Source organism: Callithrix jacchus, chromosome 15 (assembly GCF_049354715.1).
Source record: "Callithrix jacchus isolate 240 chromosome 15, calJac240_pri, whole genome shotgun sequence".
Taxonomy (NCBI): Eukaryota; Metazoa; Chordata; class Mammalia; order Primates; family Cebidae; genus Callithrix; species Callithrix jacchus.
Genome location: NC_133516.1, coordinates 15,597,466 through 15,610,395, shown reverse-complemented (window position 1 = coordinate 15,610,395; position 12,930 = coordinate 15,597,466). Strand labels below are relative to the sequence as shown.

Below are 12,930 nucleotides of genomic sequence, written 5' to 3'. Positions count from 1 at the left end.
AGTGAGCTGAGATGGCACCATTGCACTCCAGCCTGGGTAACAAGAGCAAAACTCTGTCTCAAAAAAAAAAAAAAGCCAAGAACATAATCTTCTGAGGCCACCAAATTCAGAGGATGAAGAGCAGCAGCAGAAAGGGAGGGCACTTTCTAAGAACCTAGAATGTGCCAAGGAGTCATGCATAAACCTGTAGCATCTCATTTAGTCCTCCTGACACCAATACATCAGCTGTTATCTCTGTCTGGTAATAGAATGGGGGCAGCAAGAAGTGAGAGGTGAAGCAGCTTGGCTCAGGTTTTGCAAGTCTATCTGACTTCACTGCTTCCTTGAGAGACATGAGATCAAGGCATAAATTAGCCAGACATAGAAAAATCACCTGCACAAATTTTAAGTTGGAGAGGAGGGAAGCTGAGGTAATGCAAATGAAACAAACTAGAATTCACTGCCTCTGTAAGTGGCCACCCTCCTCATCTATCCAGTTCACAAAGCCACAAATCCAGGGATCATCATCCTTCATCCCTTTCTTACTCCCACATTAAATTCATCAGCAGGTCGTGGGAGTTCTACCTCCAAATTATATCCTCTTTTTATCATGTCCACTGCCTGCCGCCTTAGACCAACTCATGCTAACCTTTTCTCTAGAAAGCTCTAGTCACTTTCTATCCTGTGCCTACTCTTGCCCAGCAACAGCCCACTCTCCACTCTCCCTACAGCAATAACACCCATAAACTCTTGACAACCAGGATGCTCCTAGAGCAACTGCATCTGCCCGTGATCACTATGACCTCAGAGTCAGTCATCCTTACTGCTCTTCCTACGGAATTTAGCATAGCTGCCCATACCCTCTTCTCTGACTTCCATGACACCTAGTGGTTCTCTTACCTTTCTGGCCTTTCCTTCTTCTTACTGGAATATTGGCAAAACCTCTAGGCACAAGTGATAAGGTGAGTGTCAACACTTGATTCATTCTCCTTGGTTCAAAGTGAAGTCACTCAACTGGGTGTCAGTCCTACCCTCTAAAATTCCACCTGAAAGGGTCCAACACTGAGGATGATCAGAATGACTTAATGCTGAAGGACAAAAATTGAAATTGCCCAGGCACCATTCTAAAATGGGAAGTGTTTAGTCCCATATGCTAGCTGAGCACTTGGACAGTGTCTACAAATGTCCACGGGATTCACCTGTCCAGGTACTCGTATCTAATTATACGATAAAGTTATACAGTTTTAACTTGGGTCCTTAAAATAGATTGGCTAGAATCTATTTTTACAATCCTGTATTGTAAAATGAAGTGTATACAGTACACTCAGCATGTATTTTGAACATATTAACAACAGATATAAAGTGAGGATCTTGTTTAATCACTAATCCCTTCTTACCTCGGTACTGGAGAAAACCAATGGATAGTTTATTGTGTATAAAGTTCGGGAGCTTGGCCCACCTTTAGCATATTTTCTCTTTCTTATAAAATGAGAAGAATTATTTTCTCATAACGAAATAGTCATATCTTTGTCAGGTGTGATGACTCACATCTGTAATCCCAATACTTTGGGAGCTGAGGTGGGCGAATCACAAGGTCAGGAGATAGAGACCACCCTGGCCAACATGGGGAAACCCCGTCTCTATTAAAATACAAAATATTAGCCAGGTATGGTGGTGTGTGCCTGCAGTCCCAGCTACTCAGGAGCTGAGACAGGAGAACTGCTTGAACCCGGGAGGCAGAGGTTGCAGTGAGCCAAGATCACACCACTGCACTCCAGCCTGGCAACAGGGTGAGACTCAAAAATAAAAAAAAAGAAAGAAAGAAAGAAAAGAAAAGAAAACAGGAAAAGAAATGGTCCTATCTTATGGGTTGTAGGAAGATCCTAATCTCAGTTTTTCCCTATTTCCTGTAAAAAGTACAGCAGATGTTTGTTCTCTGTTGACTCTATTTGCACTTTGATTTTGATTAGGGACACTGTGTGGTTGCTGGGACAATAGACTATGCATGTGAGCGGAAGTGGGACGAAGTCGGCAGTAAGCATGACCACATGCAGCTTAGAACCTTCTTTATTAAGGAAGGTCTTTCAGGCACTTTTATGAACAGGTACATATAAGCTTAGCAAGAGCACCTTTCAAAGTCACAGTTCTAGTGGTTCTGTCAGGTCAACCAGAGGCAGAGAACACAATAATGGTGGCTTTATTATGTGTCATCAAAATCATGACAAGTTGTCAACCTAATGCCTTCTGTCAAACACAGCCACCACCCCCTCTGCTTCTGTCCTGTGATGAAGGGAAGTAGGGTTTCAAGACTTGATATTAATGTAGATCACATGTGACACTTGTGTGGCCAGCAGACAAGGCCCCCACCCATGCCCAGGCCTGGACAACATGGTGGCTCCGTTTTCTGTGCCAGACCTCCTCCTCACTGCCATGTCTATCCTAGACCTTGAAGTGTCTGATCCTCCCTGGACATAGAGGAACTGCTGGCGCAGCAGCAGCACCAACTGCGCGTGTTTTCCGGAGGTGCCATGCTTCTCCCGAGGTTGACTCCATTGAAACTCCACCCAAAAATATGTGGCGAAGGTCGTAGTGTGCCCGGTGCCATGGGAGTACTTGGGGAGCTACCCGTCGTAAAGGTGGGCTAGCTTGAGGGTTAGCAGCTGTGTCAGATGGAAGGGGTACATGTACATCTGGGTCCGCTGCAGGTTTGGGGCCTACCACATCAGCAACTTCTGGCTGGGGCTGTGGGGCCTCGGGCTGGAAAGAGGACCATTTCCTTCAGTTAGTTTGCTTTCTCCCCCCAGGCAAGACCACCCACAGGTCCAGGTGGCACTCATACCCAATTTCCTCACATTATACATTTTTTATTTGCAAAGTATCTGGCAAGAAAGAACCTAGCTAGGTACAAGGGATTGTCATCAAGGTTACGAGGAGGGGTGGCCCCAGTCTCACCAGAATTGTCTTGGTGATGGTGGACTTACATGTCCCACGAGTAAAAGCACCCCATCTATGGCTCACTCTTGCCAGCATTGCCACCCTCTTTGTCAGCTGAAGCTGCAGCAACTGGGAGCTGCCAGGTAGATCTGGCCACCAGGTCTCTGCAACTCAGAAAACCACTCCCACCTCCCACAAATGAAAAGATGGCCTTGTCAACTACACAGTAAGACGGTTCTGCCCTGTAGTCACTAGTTGATGGGAGGGAAAGGAATAGCTAAAATATCCTTCCCTTTGTCGGTGATTCCACATACCCCAGTGTTGTTTCATATTGTGAGGTTCAGAAGCAGAGAGCAAATGTCCTATAATCACTACTGCACTGCATAAATGTGAAGGGGTCATTGTATTCTGAAGGCCCAGGCAAGAATATTCATGGAGCTGTTACCTGTGGTTGGAACACCGTGCAGGTCACTGCAACCTCTTCCCCATTAAGCTTCTCAGTGAGTGTCGCCTTACAGAAGCCATATTGCTGCCCACAGAGGGAGAGGAGTAATTTTAATTGATTTAAAAAATGGATTCCCCCTCCAATTTCAGTGATACTCCAATATATCAAGGCAAAAAAAAGCCCCTTAAATTAGTTTTAAAAACAATTTTTCTTAAAGTTATAGTTTCTGCTTGTGGAAGGCATATAATACTGTATATAATATGGAAACGCAGAAGCACTTTGAAAGTGAGAGAGATTACCCATAATCCCTTTCTGGTGGTGACATGTAAGAACGACTGTTGACATCGATGCACTTCTTTCTTATTTTAAAGTACTATTAAATATGATTTAATAATTGAGATCATTGTAACTACATGATGTGGTATCCTGCGGTTTTCACTTGCCGTAATAGCATTTTCTCATATCATTCATTATTCTTCGAAAACACAATTCTTAGCATCTGCACAATTTTCTGTTTACTTATATGTATGTTTAATTCAATGACACCTTCCTGTTGGACATACAGATCTATCTTCTTTTGGTCTCTTTAGATCTATAATAAATCATTATAATATATACATTCGGTCAAACATCACCACTGATTTCTTTAGACTAAAATCCTAGACATGTACATTACCAGCTCAAGGACTTGAAAGTTTTTATATCAGAGATATGCCTAGAAAATGTGCACTTCACACTCCGAGCGCCGGGCATGACTCGGCTTCATGAGCAAATAGCCTCTGTCTTTCTCCTAACTCCATGGGCTTCCAGTGCGTGAGATGATTTGGAGACAGCTCGTAAAGGGGCGAGGTGACACCCTAACTGACGGCCTGCCACAATCCACGGGGAGTGGGCGTTTGCACTGTTATCCTCTGTCTGCAGCCCCAAGATACAAACTACCCAAGGGTGTTCTGTTCCACAACCAGTGTTGCCCTGACTAGGAACAGCCCACGGTCCTGGCCCACTCACCTTTTTTGCCAGCAGGTTGCACTTGGCTGCCTCTGTGGCCTCCTTAGCAACACAGTCAGGGGCAGACACTGTAAACTCCACATAGGTAGAAGGTGGGAGAGGCTGAGAGGAGTACATGAAAATGCTCTTGAGGAAACATGACTTAGAATGAAAAGGGCAGACAGGGGAGCAGGAAGTAGCCTCCTTTAGGGAGCACCATTCATGCAGACCACGTGTGGGTCCAGAAGACATATCCCTGAATGGCTTACATAGGGCAGTTGCCATGGGATTGTGTTCTGAACTGCTTATACTTTAGAGATAGGGCTTGTGTCTTCCTTGTGGGAGGGGCAGGTATCCCTTATCCATCAATCAACATGGAGGTGAGTTTGCAGATAGGAAACAGGAATCAGAAGGCCAGCCTTGGCCCGGCACAGTGGCTCAAGCCTGTAATCCCAGCACTTTGGGAGGCCAAGCCCGGTGGATTACGAGGTCAAGAGATTGAGACCATTCTGGTCAACATGGTGAAACCCCGTCTCTACTAAAAATACAAAAAATTAGCTGGGCATGGTGGAGCATGCCTGCAATCCCAGCTACTCAGGAGGCTGAGGTGGGAGAATTGCCTGAACCCAGGAGGCGGAGGTTGCGGTGAGCCGAGATGGCGCCATTGCACTTCAGCCTGGGTAACAAGAGCGAAACTCCGTCTCAAAAAAAAAAAAAAAAAAAAGAAGGCCAGCCTTAGACTGATAGGAGTGGGAACTCTGCCTCCCCCCAGCCCTCACTCTTGGGCTGCCCTTGAGACCCAAGATTCAGGTTACTCCAAGATAGGGTGGGAAAGTGAAGACAGCAATTCCTCTTCCACCTGTTTCATAGAGCAGGATCAAATGAAAAGATTTAGGTGGAAGTATGGAAGATATCACTTGAGATTTTCTTTCGTATAGTAGTTGCAGCATATGGACACAATAAAATATCTGTTATTTGGTGTAGTCTGGGATGGGGATGTTCTGAGAATCACATATTCTGATTAATAGAATTGCCATCTATACTAGTGTATTTCTGAGTATGCCGTAGCCAGTATCTAGAATACATTTTCTAATTCTGTCACATTCAAACGTGCTAAACCACCCACAGTACAATGAGATGTCTTCTCCAGTGACTCGAAAGGCATTTTAGGATCTTGCCATTATAAGCTTGTCAGCACAAGTAGGCTCATGCCTTTATGAGTATTAATTACGAATCTGTGGCAGATGTTCAGCTGAGATGTGTGATAGTGGACCCCAGTGAATTTACAGTGAGTGCTTCTGGCCGATGGACGTGGGAACCTCTACCCAATGATGCGGAGCTTTGGTTTCAGCTGGAACTGAGCGAGTGGGGATGTGCCTACCTGCAGCAGTGGCTGCTGGACGTTAGAGTGGCTCAGCATGGGGGACGCGCTGAGGGTGTTAGGGTCCTGATAACACTCGGGGACCTCGGGGACCTCATACCCCTTAGGACGTATTCTTCCCTTCCAAGCAACACCTCCCCCCACCACTGCTTTCTCACCACTGCCCCTGCAACTGTCCTTCCCTCCTTCCCGCTCCACCACATACAGTACATTCCCGAAGTGCCACCGAACTGCCCAACCTGTCAAAATAATCTCTCTTTACCACAAGCTGTGCCCGGGAAACTTCCTCCAGCTGAAAAAAGGAGCCGTTGTTTTGAGCGTTGAAAGCGGCCAGGGCAGCATCCGCGGCGTGCACCACCCTGGTGTCGTTCAACGGGGCCAGCAGGGGGCAGTCTTGGCACACCTTGCGCACGTCCTCGGCGGAGTCTGCTCGGAGAGCGGAAACCCAGATGTGGGCAACCATTCATTCTCCGCGGCTGCGCCCCCAGCTCTGCGGCAGACGCAAGGGCTGAGGCATGCCCCACGTGGCTTCAGGCACTTTCTCTACTTCTTACTAAACCTTCAAGCGGCTCGTGCCATGCTGACATTTCTGCAGGAGATGTCATCTCGGGGCAATTTTCACCTCTAATAAAAAAACTTCATTTTTTTTGAGACAGGGTCTCACTCTGTCCCCGGGGCTGGAGTGCAATGGCGCAATGTCGGCTCACTGCCACCTCTGCCTCCCGAGTTCAAGCGATTCTCCTGCCTCAGCCTCCCTACTAGCTGGGATTACAGGCGAGCACCACCATGTCCAGCTAATTTTTGTATTTTTAGTAGAGATGGGGGTTTCACCATGTTGGCCAGGCTGGTCTCGAACTCCTGACCTCAGGTGATCCACACACCTTGGCCTCCCAAAGTGCTGGGATTACAGGTGTGAGCCACCACACCACAAGAGTAACTTCTTAAAAAACAGTTTTAAAATCCCAGAGCCCAGGAAATTTGACTTCCCCTTTCCTCACCAACAAAGTGCCTAGAACTGCTTAAGTGGAAAATCATTCTAATCCCTTCCCCACTTTCTCTACAAGGAAAAAATAAGAATAATAATAGTCATCTCTACCTGGACTGGAATGACATTTTGCATAGAACACGGAAAACTGGCCGTTTAGTTTCAACAACCGGAAGTCACAGTCTCCTTCGACAGCCTGGAGAAAGAAAGCCCCGTGAGGATGGCTGGCCTTCCCCTTCTCACCCGGGAAGGCTCCCTACAGGCACGGCTGTCAAAATCGCCTTTGCTGGGGGATCCTGAATCGTGGCACTCTCTGCTTTCAGGAATACAACGATAAAGTTAAACTCTTGGAAAAATCAGCCCAGGGCAGGTGGCATCAAATGGCAATTTATTATTATTATTATTATTTGAGATGGAGATTTGCTCTTGTTGCCTAGGTTGGAGTACGCATGATCTCAGCTCTCTGCAACGTCCACCTACCCGGTTCAAGCGATTCTCCTGCCGCAGCCTCCCGAATAGCTGGGATTTACAGGTGCCCACCATCACGCCTAGCTAATTTTTGTATTTTTAGTAGAGACGGGGTTTCACCATGCTGGCCAGACTGGTCCGAACTCCTGACCTCAGGTGATCCACCTGCCTCGGCCTCCCTAAGTGCTAGGATTATAGGCATGAGCCACTGCTCCCGGGCTCAAATGGCAATTTTAGAGACTGCACCCAGGCTAGCCAAGGAAGCGGGCTGAAAAGCTGGGTGAATCCGTGGAACTGGCCAAAGGGCCACCCACAGCCACCCTAAGAAGGGTACTCACATGCTCCGTCAGCTGTCTCACGCTACAGTTTGCCACAGGAGTGGGGTCCCGTGCATGGCAAGTGGTCTCCAGGGTGTCTATTTCCATGACAAACACCTCTCCGAAGGGCCGCTGTGGAGACAAAGAATGAAGCGGTGAGCAGCCCAGTCCACTGATCTGTAGTGCGGGCCATGCTGTGCGCCCTCTTTGGGCTTGAGCGCACCACCCTTTTGGAGAGGTGAGTGAAAGCTCATTCTTACTGTCAGTCTGCAACTCTGTCTAGCTCTGAAGCGGCCTGTGGGCAGGACAATGACCAGGGCTTATCTGGCCTTTGTTTATTAGGCAAGCACCGGATGATGCCCGCAAGGCGGAGAGGGTCAACCTCGGCAGGTTCAAGCGATTTTCCTGCCTCAGCCTCCCGAGTAGCTGGGATTACAGGTGCGCGCTACCATGCTCGTTTTTTGTTTTTTGGGTTTTTTGTTTGTTTGTTTTTAAGTAGAGACGGAGTTTCTCCATGTTAGTCAGGCTGGTCTTGAATTCCCGACCTCAGGTGATCCTCCCGCCTCGGCCTCCCAAAGTACGGGGATTACAGGTGTGAGCCACCGTGCTTGGCCTTTATTTATGATTCTTAAGATTTCACTCTTCAAGCAGTGCTTTGGAAAATCCAAGTTTGGATTTTTCTCAGACAAGCTATAAAATAAGGTGGAGTAGGGTAGTATCTTACTGCCTTTTTAAAACCTTCTCTATCCCTGCCTCTCCTTCTTTCTTCCTTTTCATTATTTACTTTCCTTCCTTCCTCCATTTTCTTCTCCCTCTAGAGGTTTTTGTCGCTGTTGTCCTTGGCTTTTCCTTTCTCTTGGCTTGTGCCGCTGATGCCGGCATGCAACGAGGCTGCTCTCTCCTGCCCCCTGCTGGCGATAATGGGGAAGAGCATGTCTCCCTCTAGGATCCCGGATGTCACTGGTGTAGACACGAGGGAGCGTCCATCAATCTTTGGAGATGTTCTTGTCGGTTCACCTGTTTCTGTATTCTGTCTTCGAAGCCTGAAAAATCCAGAAGGTGCAAGTATGCCTTTTCTCCCCTCAGCCCAGCTCTGCTTGCCACTCATATTGGTTGTGCCTGGATAACTAGTACCTGAAGCCTCAGAATCTCCTTTCCTGAGAGAAGTTCTGCATTTTGTTTCCAGGTGTGCGCAGAGTGACGTCCTGAAAGCGTTCCCAGCACTGGTGAACAGGAATCAGGCACACCTGGGTTTCTCAAGGAACCCAACCCTGAAGCTCTGCCTTTAATGAAAATCACAATGCCCATTCATGATCACCTTTTCCCTCAGATGTGAGTGTTGCCTGTTCATTTCCCCTGAGTTGATCAGCGTTTCCTCCTAACCACCATTGTTCTTTAATATGGCTACAGCACTTTTAAAATCCATCTGGAGCAATCCTGATCTCAAATACTTTGTCTCTTTGTGAGATGCATGGCAGTCAGTCAGCACAGGCTTCCTGTTGGCCTTATTTAAAGTTGTAAATCTCAGATTGTAAACTCTTGTGGGCAATATTTTGCCTTTTTCACCGTTGTATTGGGTTGAACCATTAAAATGGCCAATATTTGGTTGCTTTTGATATAGAAAAATGGCAGTTTTATATGATTCAACCTAGTATCTCTGGTTCTTGTCCAAGGAAGGCTTTTAATACATATTTGCAGAAAGAATTATCTTTAATCAGAAATAAAATCTCATTTCAAAACAGGCAGTAGACCAACAGCTTCTTCCCACATCTCCAGATCTCTTCACTGACCCCAAAGGCATCTTTCCAGCTTGATTTTTCTTGTCACTGGCTTCAAGCTGTGTTGGTTTCCTGTCTAGTGTGTGAGGAGGTGAATCCTGTTTATGCCAAGACTTCTTTCCGGGATGTGGGTAACTCTCTTTGGGAGGCAGTTTGTGTAGAAGAAGGAACACAGATCTGGAATCAAATCCCAGCCTGAATATTTAGTAATTATATGATCTTGGGCAAAAAAAAAAAAAAAAAAAAAAAAGCCAATACAACAGAGCTTTGGTTTCCTCTTTTGTAAGACGAGAACAACATACGTACCACACAGCACTGGGAGGCAGGGACTGGGAAGGAGTAAATGAGGTAATCTATGTGAAAGGGCCGGGTGTATAGTAGGCATCTGCCAGATGCTCGTTTCATTCATTCTCAGTCTTTGTCAGAGAGAAACCAAACCAAAGACAGATAAGTGATTTTCAGCCAATGGTAACTTGGCAACTCAGAGCTGGTCTCTTGGGTCCTAATTTTTCTAGCAAGTTGCACTTTACACCTGTGATCTGTAAACTACCATTTGAAACGTATATTTTCTTCTGCACACTGCCCCACACCCCACCCAGCTCCCTTCTGAGACCCACGACTTCCGTACAGAATGTCTCCCCTCTTGCCCTCTGCCTGCCCCTTCCCTCACTCCCGAGAGAAAAGCCGAGAATTGACTCCTCTGTGGTTTCACTTACACTGGGAGATGCTGATCTTTTGAGGCACCTGGTTGAGCTCCATGTGCAAACTATTCCAGCTCATACACAACAGGTCCACTTACCCGAGGCCACACGGTTACTTTATCAATCTGGTTCAAGGTGTGTTTGTATCCTGAAGGGAGGTTTTGATTGATATAGTCTACAGCTACCAGAGCTGCTTCCTCTGCTTCTGGATCATCGCAGTTCAGTTGTCTATAATGCAGCCCCTGGCCTTGTGGGGCTGAGTGGCAGCCCCAGAGCTGAGCAAGACAAAGGAGCAGGACGAGGGACTTCATGGTTTCCCCAGGTGTGCAGGTGGCTGGAGGCTTCAGGACAACCCAGGTGCTCTGCTGGGAAAGGCAGACCCATGGAGGGTCGTGGGCTTTATTTATCTGTTGGAGCCTGCCGAAAGAATTGCATAAGGATACAGGATGATTTCTGCTTTCATTCCAAAAAATAAAAAAAAAAACAACCTGCAAACATCAGCCTTGGAAAAGCAAACAGTAAGTTAGGATGTCACTGGTCCCCAGGAAATCTGCCAAAGTCCATGCTGCTCCGGGGGAGGTGCCCCAAAGTTTGCATGGAACATGGTAATAGCAGCAAAGAGAAGACAGCTGAGGGGATGAGGTGGGCATGGTCAGCGTCAGAGTGCAGTGGGTTTGGCAGCAGAGGAAATGTCCTGGGCTGTGAGCTGAGCATGCCATGGAGTCTATGAGAGGGAAGGGGGGTTACTCATCAATTTGATAAAATTCTCTAATATTAGGGGGATTCACTTTTCCAAAGGGAGTCCTCCAGGGAGAACAAGGCCCACAGATATAGCAAAGGTACAGATATGCTACAGGAGAGGCCAAGATTTGTGGGGAAGATTCTTGGAGGAAAGAAGAAACAATGAGAGATGTTTCTGCCTGTCGTGCGGAGTGGAGGTGGAAGGAGGGAGTTCCTGTGGCAGGAACAGGATGGGAAATGACCAGCAAGACCATGTAGGATTCTTTGCCCCATCTCTTCCTTCTCCAGACCTCACTGCCAGGGTCCTGCAGGTGATAACACAGATGGGCACTGATCTGAGTCTCCTAACTGGCTGAGCATGATTAGCACCAGGAACCTAGTGCCCCAGTCAGTGCTCAAGCAGCAGAGGGGAGTCCTGATTTAACAGCTACTCATTTAACACAGCTCTGGGTTTGAGTCCAACACTGCAGGCTCAGACGCTGCATGGGCAGCTGAGGACACAAATGTTCCTTGAACACTCTTTGCAGACTCAGCAGAAAGGCCAGTGTGTCTTTCTGGACAGAACGCAGGGCCAGTGTTGACTCCAGGCATTGCCTGTTAATGACCTTTGACAATCCTAGGAGTGACCTCCAAGGAGGGCTGGCAGAATAGTAAGAGGCTTGGGAAATATCTCACAAGGACCTGGCTTGAAGCAAAGAAGTCCTCTTATGGAGACCAACATGTTCTTCAGATATTTAGAGGTCATTATTGTGTGTGGGTGGATTTGTTCTAATGTTTGATACTGCTTCAGAGAAAAAAAACTGGTTTTAAAAAAAAGGAAGAAGAGGGGCTCCTCCAAAGGGAAGATCAATATTGGTTTTCTGGGATGAGGACCGGGGTGAGGGAGGTGAAGTGCACGGTGATGGAGCAGAGAAGGTAGTTGGGAGGACTGTTTTCACATTTACTTCCAGCTGCTCACACACTCACACAGTATCTTAATGACAGAAGCTGGGAAGGTGTGGCCTGGACTCTTCCAGATGCAAAACAAGCTCTGGTCATCCAGCACGGTGATCCTCAAAGCCAGGGTCAACTTTCCATCAGCCTCATACTCCATTTCACTCAGGGCCCTGCTTCCTGAACTGTGTGTGGAAGCTATGCTTTTCTTTTATATAATCTTTAAAAATACTGAATAAAGTGTGGTGTGGTGGCACACACCTGTAATCCGAACTATGAAGCCAGGATGACTGCGTAAGCCTAGGAGTGAGCTTTGAGCACACCACTGCACTCCAGCCTGGGCCACAGAATGAGACCCTGGCTCAAAAACAGAAATCATTCCCAATCTCATCATGCAGAGATAAACAGTGTTAATGTTTTGGTGCATTTGTATCTTTTCTTCTATGTAAAATAGTATTTTAATATAATTTTGATCATACTGCCTATACAGCTTTTAAAATTGTTTCACATATCATTTTAACTTGAATATTTTCCTATGTCATTAAGTACACTTAAAAACACAACTACAGGATGGGCGCAGTGGCTCACGCCTGTAATCCCAAAACATTGGGAGGCCGAGGCAGGCGGACCACAAGGTCAAGAAATCAAGACCAACTTGGCCAACATGGTGAAACCCCGTCTTACTAAAAATACAAAAATTAGCTGTGCATGGTGGCAATCACCTGTAGTCCCAGCTACTTGGGAGGCTGAGGCAGGAGAATCACTTGAACCTGAGAGACAGAGGTTGTAGTGAGCCAAGATTGTGCCGCTACACTCCAGCTTGGCCACAGAGCAAGACTCCATCTCAAACAAACAAACAACAACAACAAAAAAACCCATCACTTACAATGACTACCTATTATTCTATTCCATGTCTATACCATAACTCATTTAACCATTTTCTTATTGTTGGGCATTTACTTTATTCAAAATTGATCACCATCATATAAAAAACTATGGCTGGGTGCAGTGGTTCATGCCTGTAATTCCAGCACTTTCAGAGACCAAGGCAGGCAGATCATGAGATCAGGAGTTCAAGACCAGCCTGCCCAACATAGAGAAACCCCGTCTCTACAAAAAATTAGCTGGCATGGTGGCAGGCACCTGTAATCTCAGCTACTTGGGAGGCTGGGGCAGGAGAATCGCTTGAAACCTGGGAGGCAGAGGTTGCAGTGAGTGGATACCGCACCACTGCACTCCAGCCTGAGTGACAGAGTGAGACTCCATCTCAAAAAAAAAAAA

At 46.8% G+C, this 12,930-nt stretch overlaps 1 protein-coding gene across 1 annotated transcript; it reads right to left on the bottom strand.

Annotated features, from left to right (window-relative positions):
• Window positions 1-2,028: 2,028 nt before the first annotated feature.
• On the bottom strand, window positions 2,029-10,351 carry AHSG (alpha 2-HS glycoprotein). Its single transcript, XM_035274704.3, has 7 exons — window positions 10,074-10,351; window positions 7,518-7,628; window positions 6,823-6,907; window positions 5,989-6,152; window positions 4,367-4,468; window positions 3,359-3,442; window positions 2,029-2,736 (listed from the first exon to the last, which is right to left on the bottom strand). Exons 1-7 carry the CDS (start codon window positions 10,284-10,286, stop codon window positions 2,419-2,421), a joined length of 1,077 nt encoding a protein of 358 aa, XP_035130595.1. The 5' UTR covers window positions 10,287-10,351; the 3' UTR covers window positions 2,029-2,418.
• Between the last annotated feature and the right edge of the window lie 2,579 nt (window positions 10,352-12,930).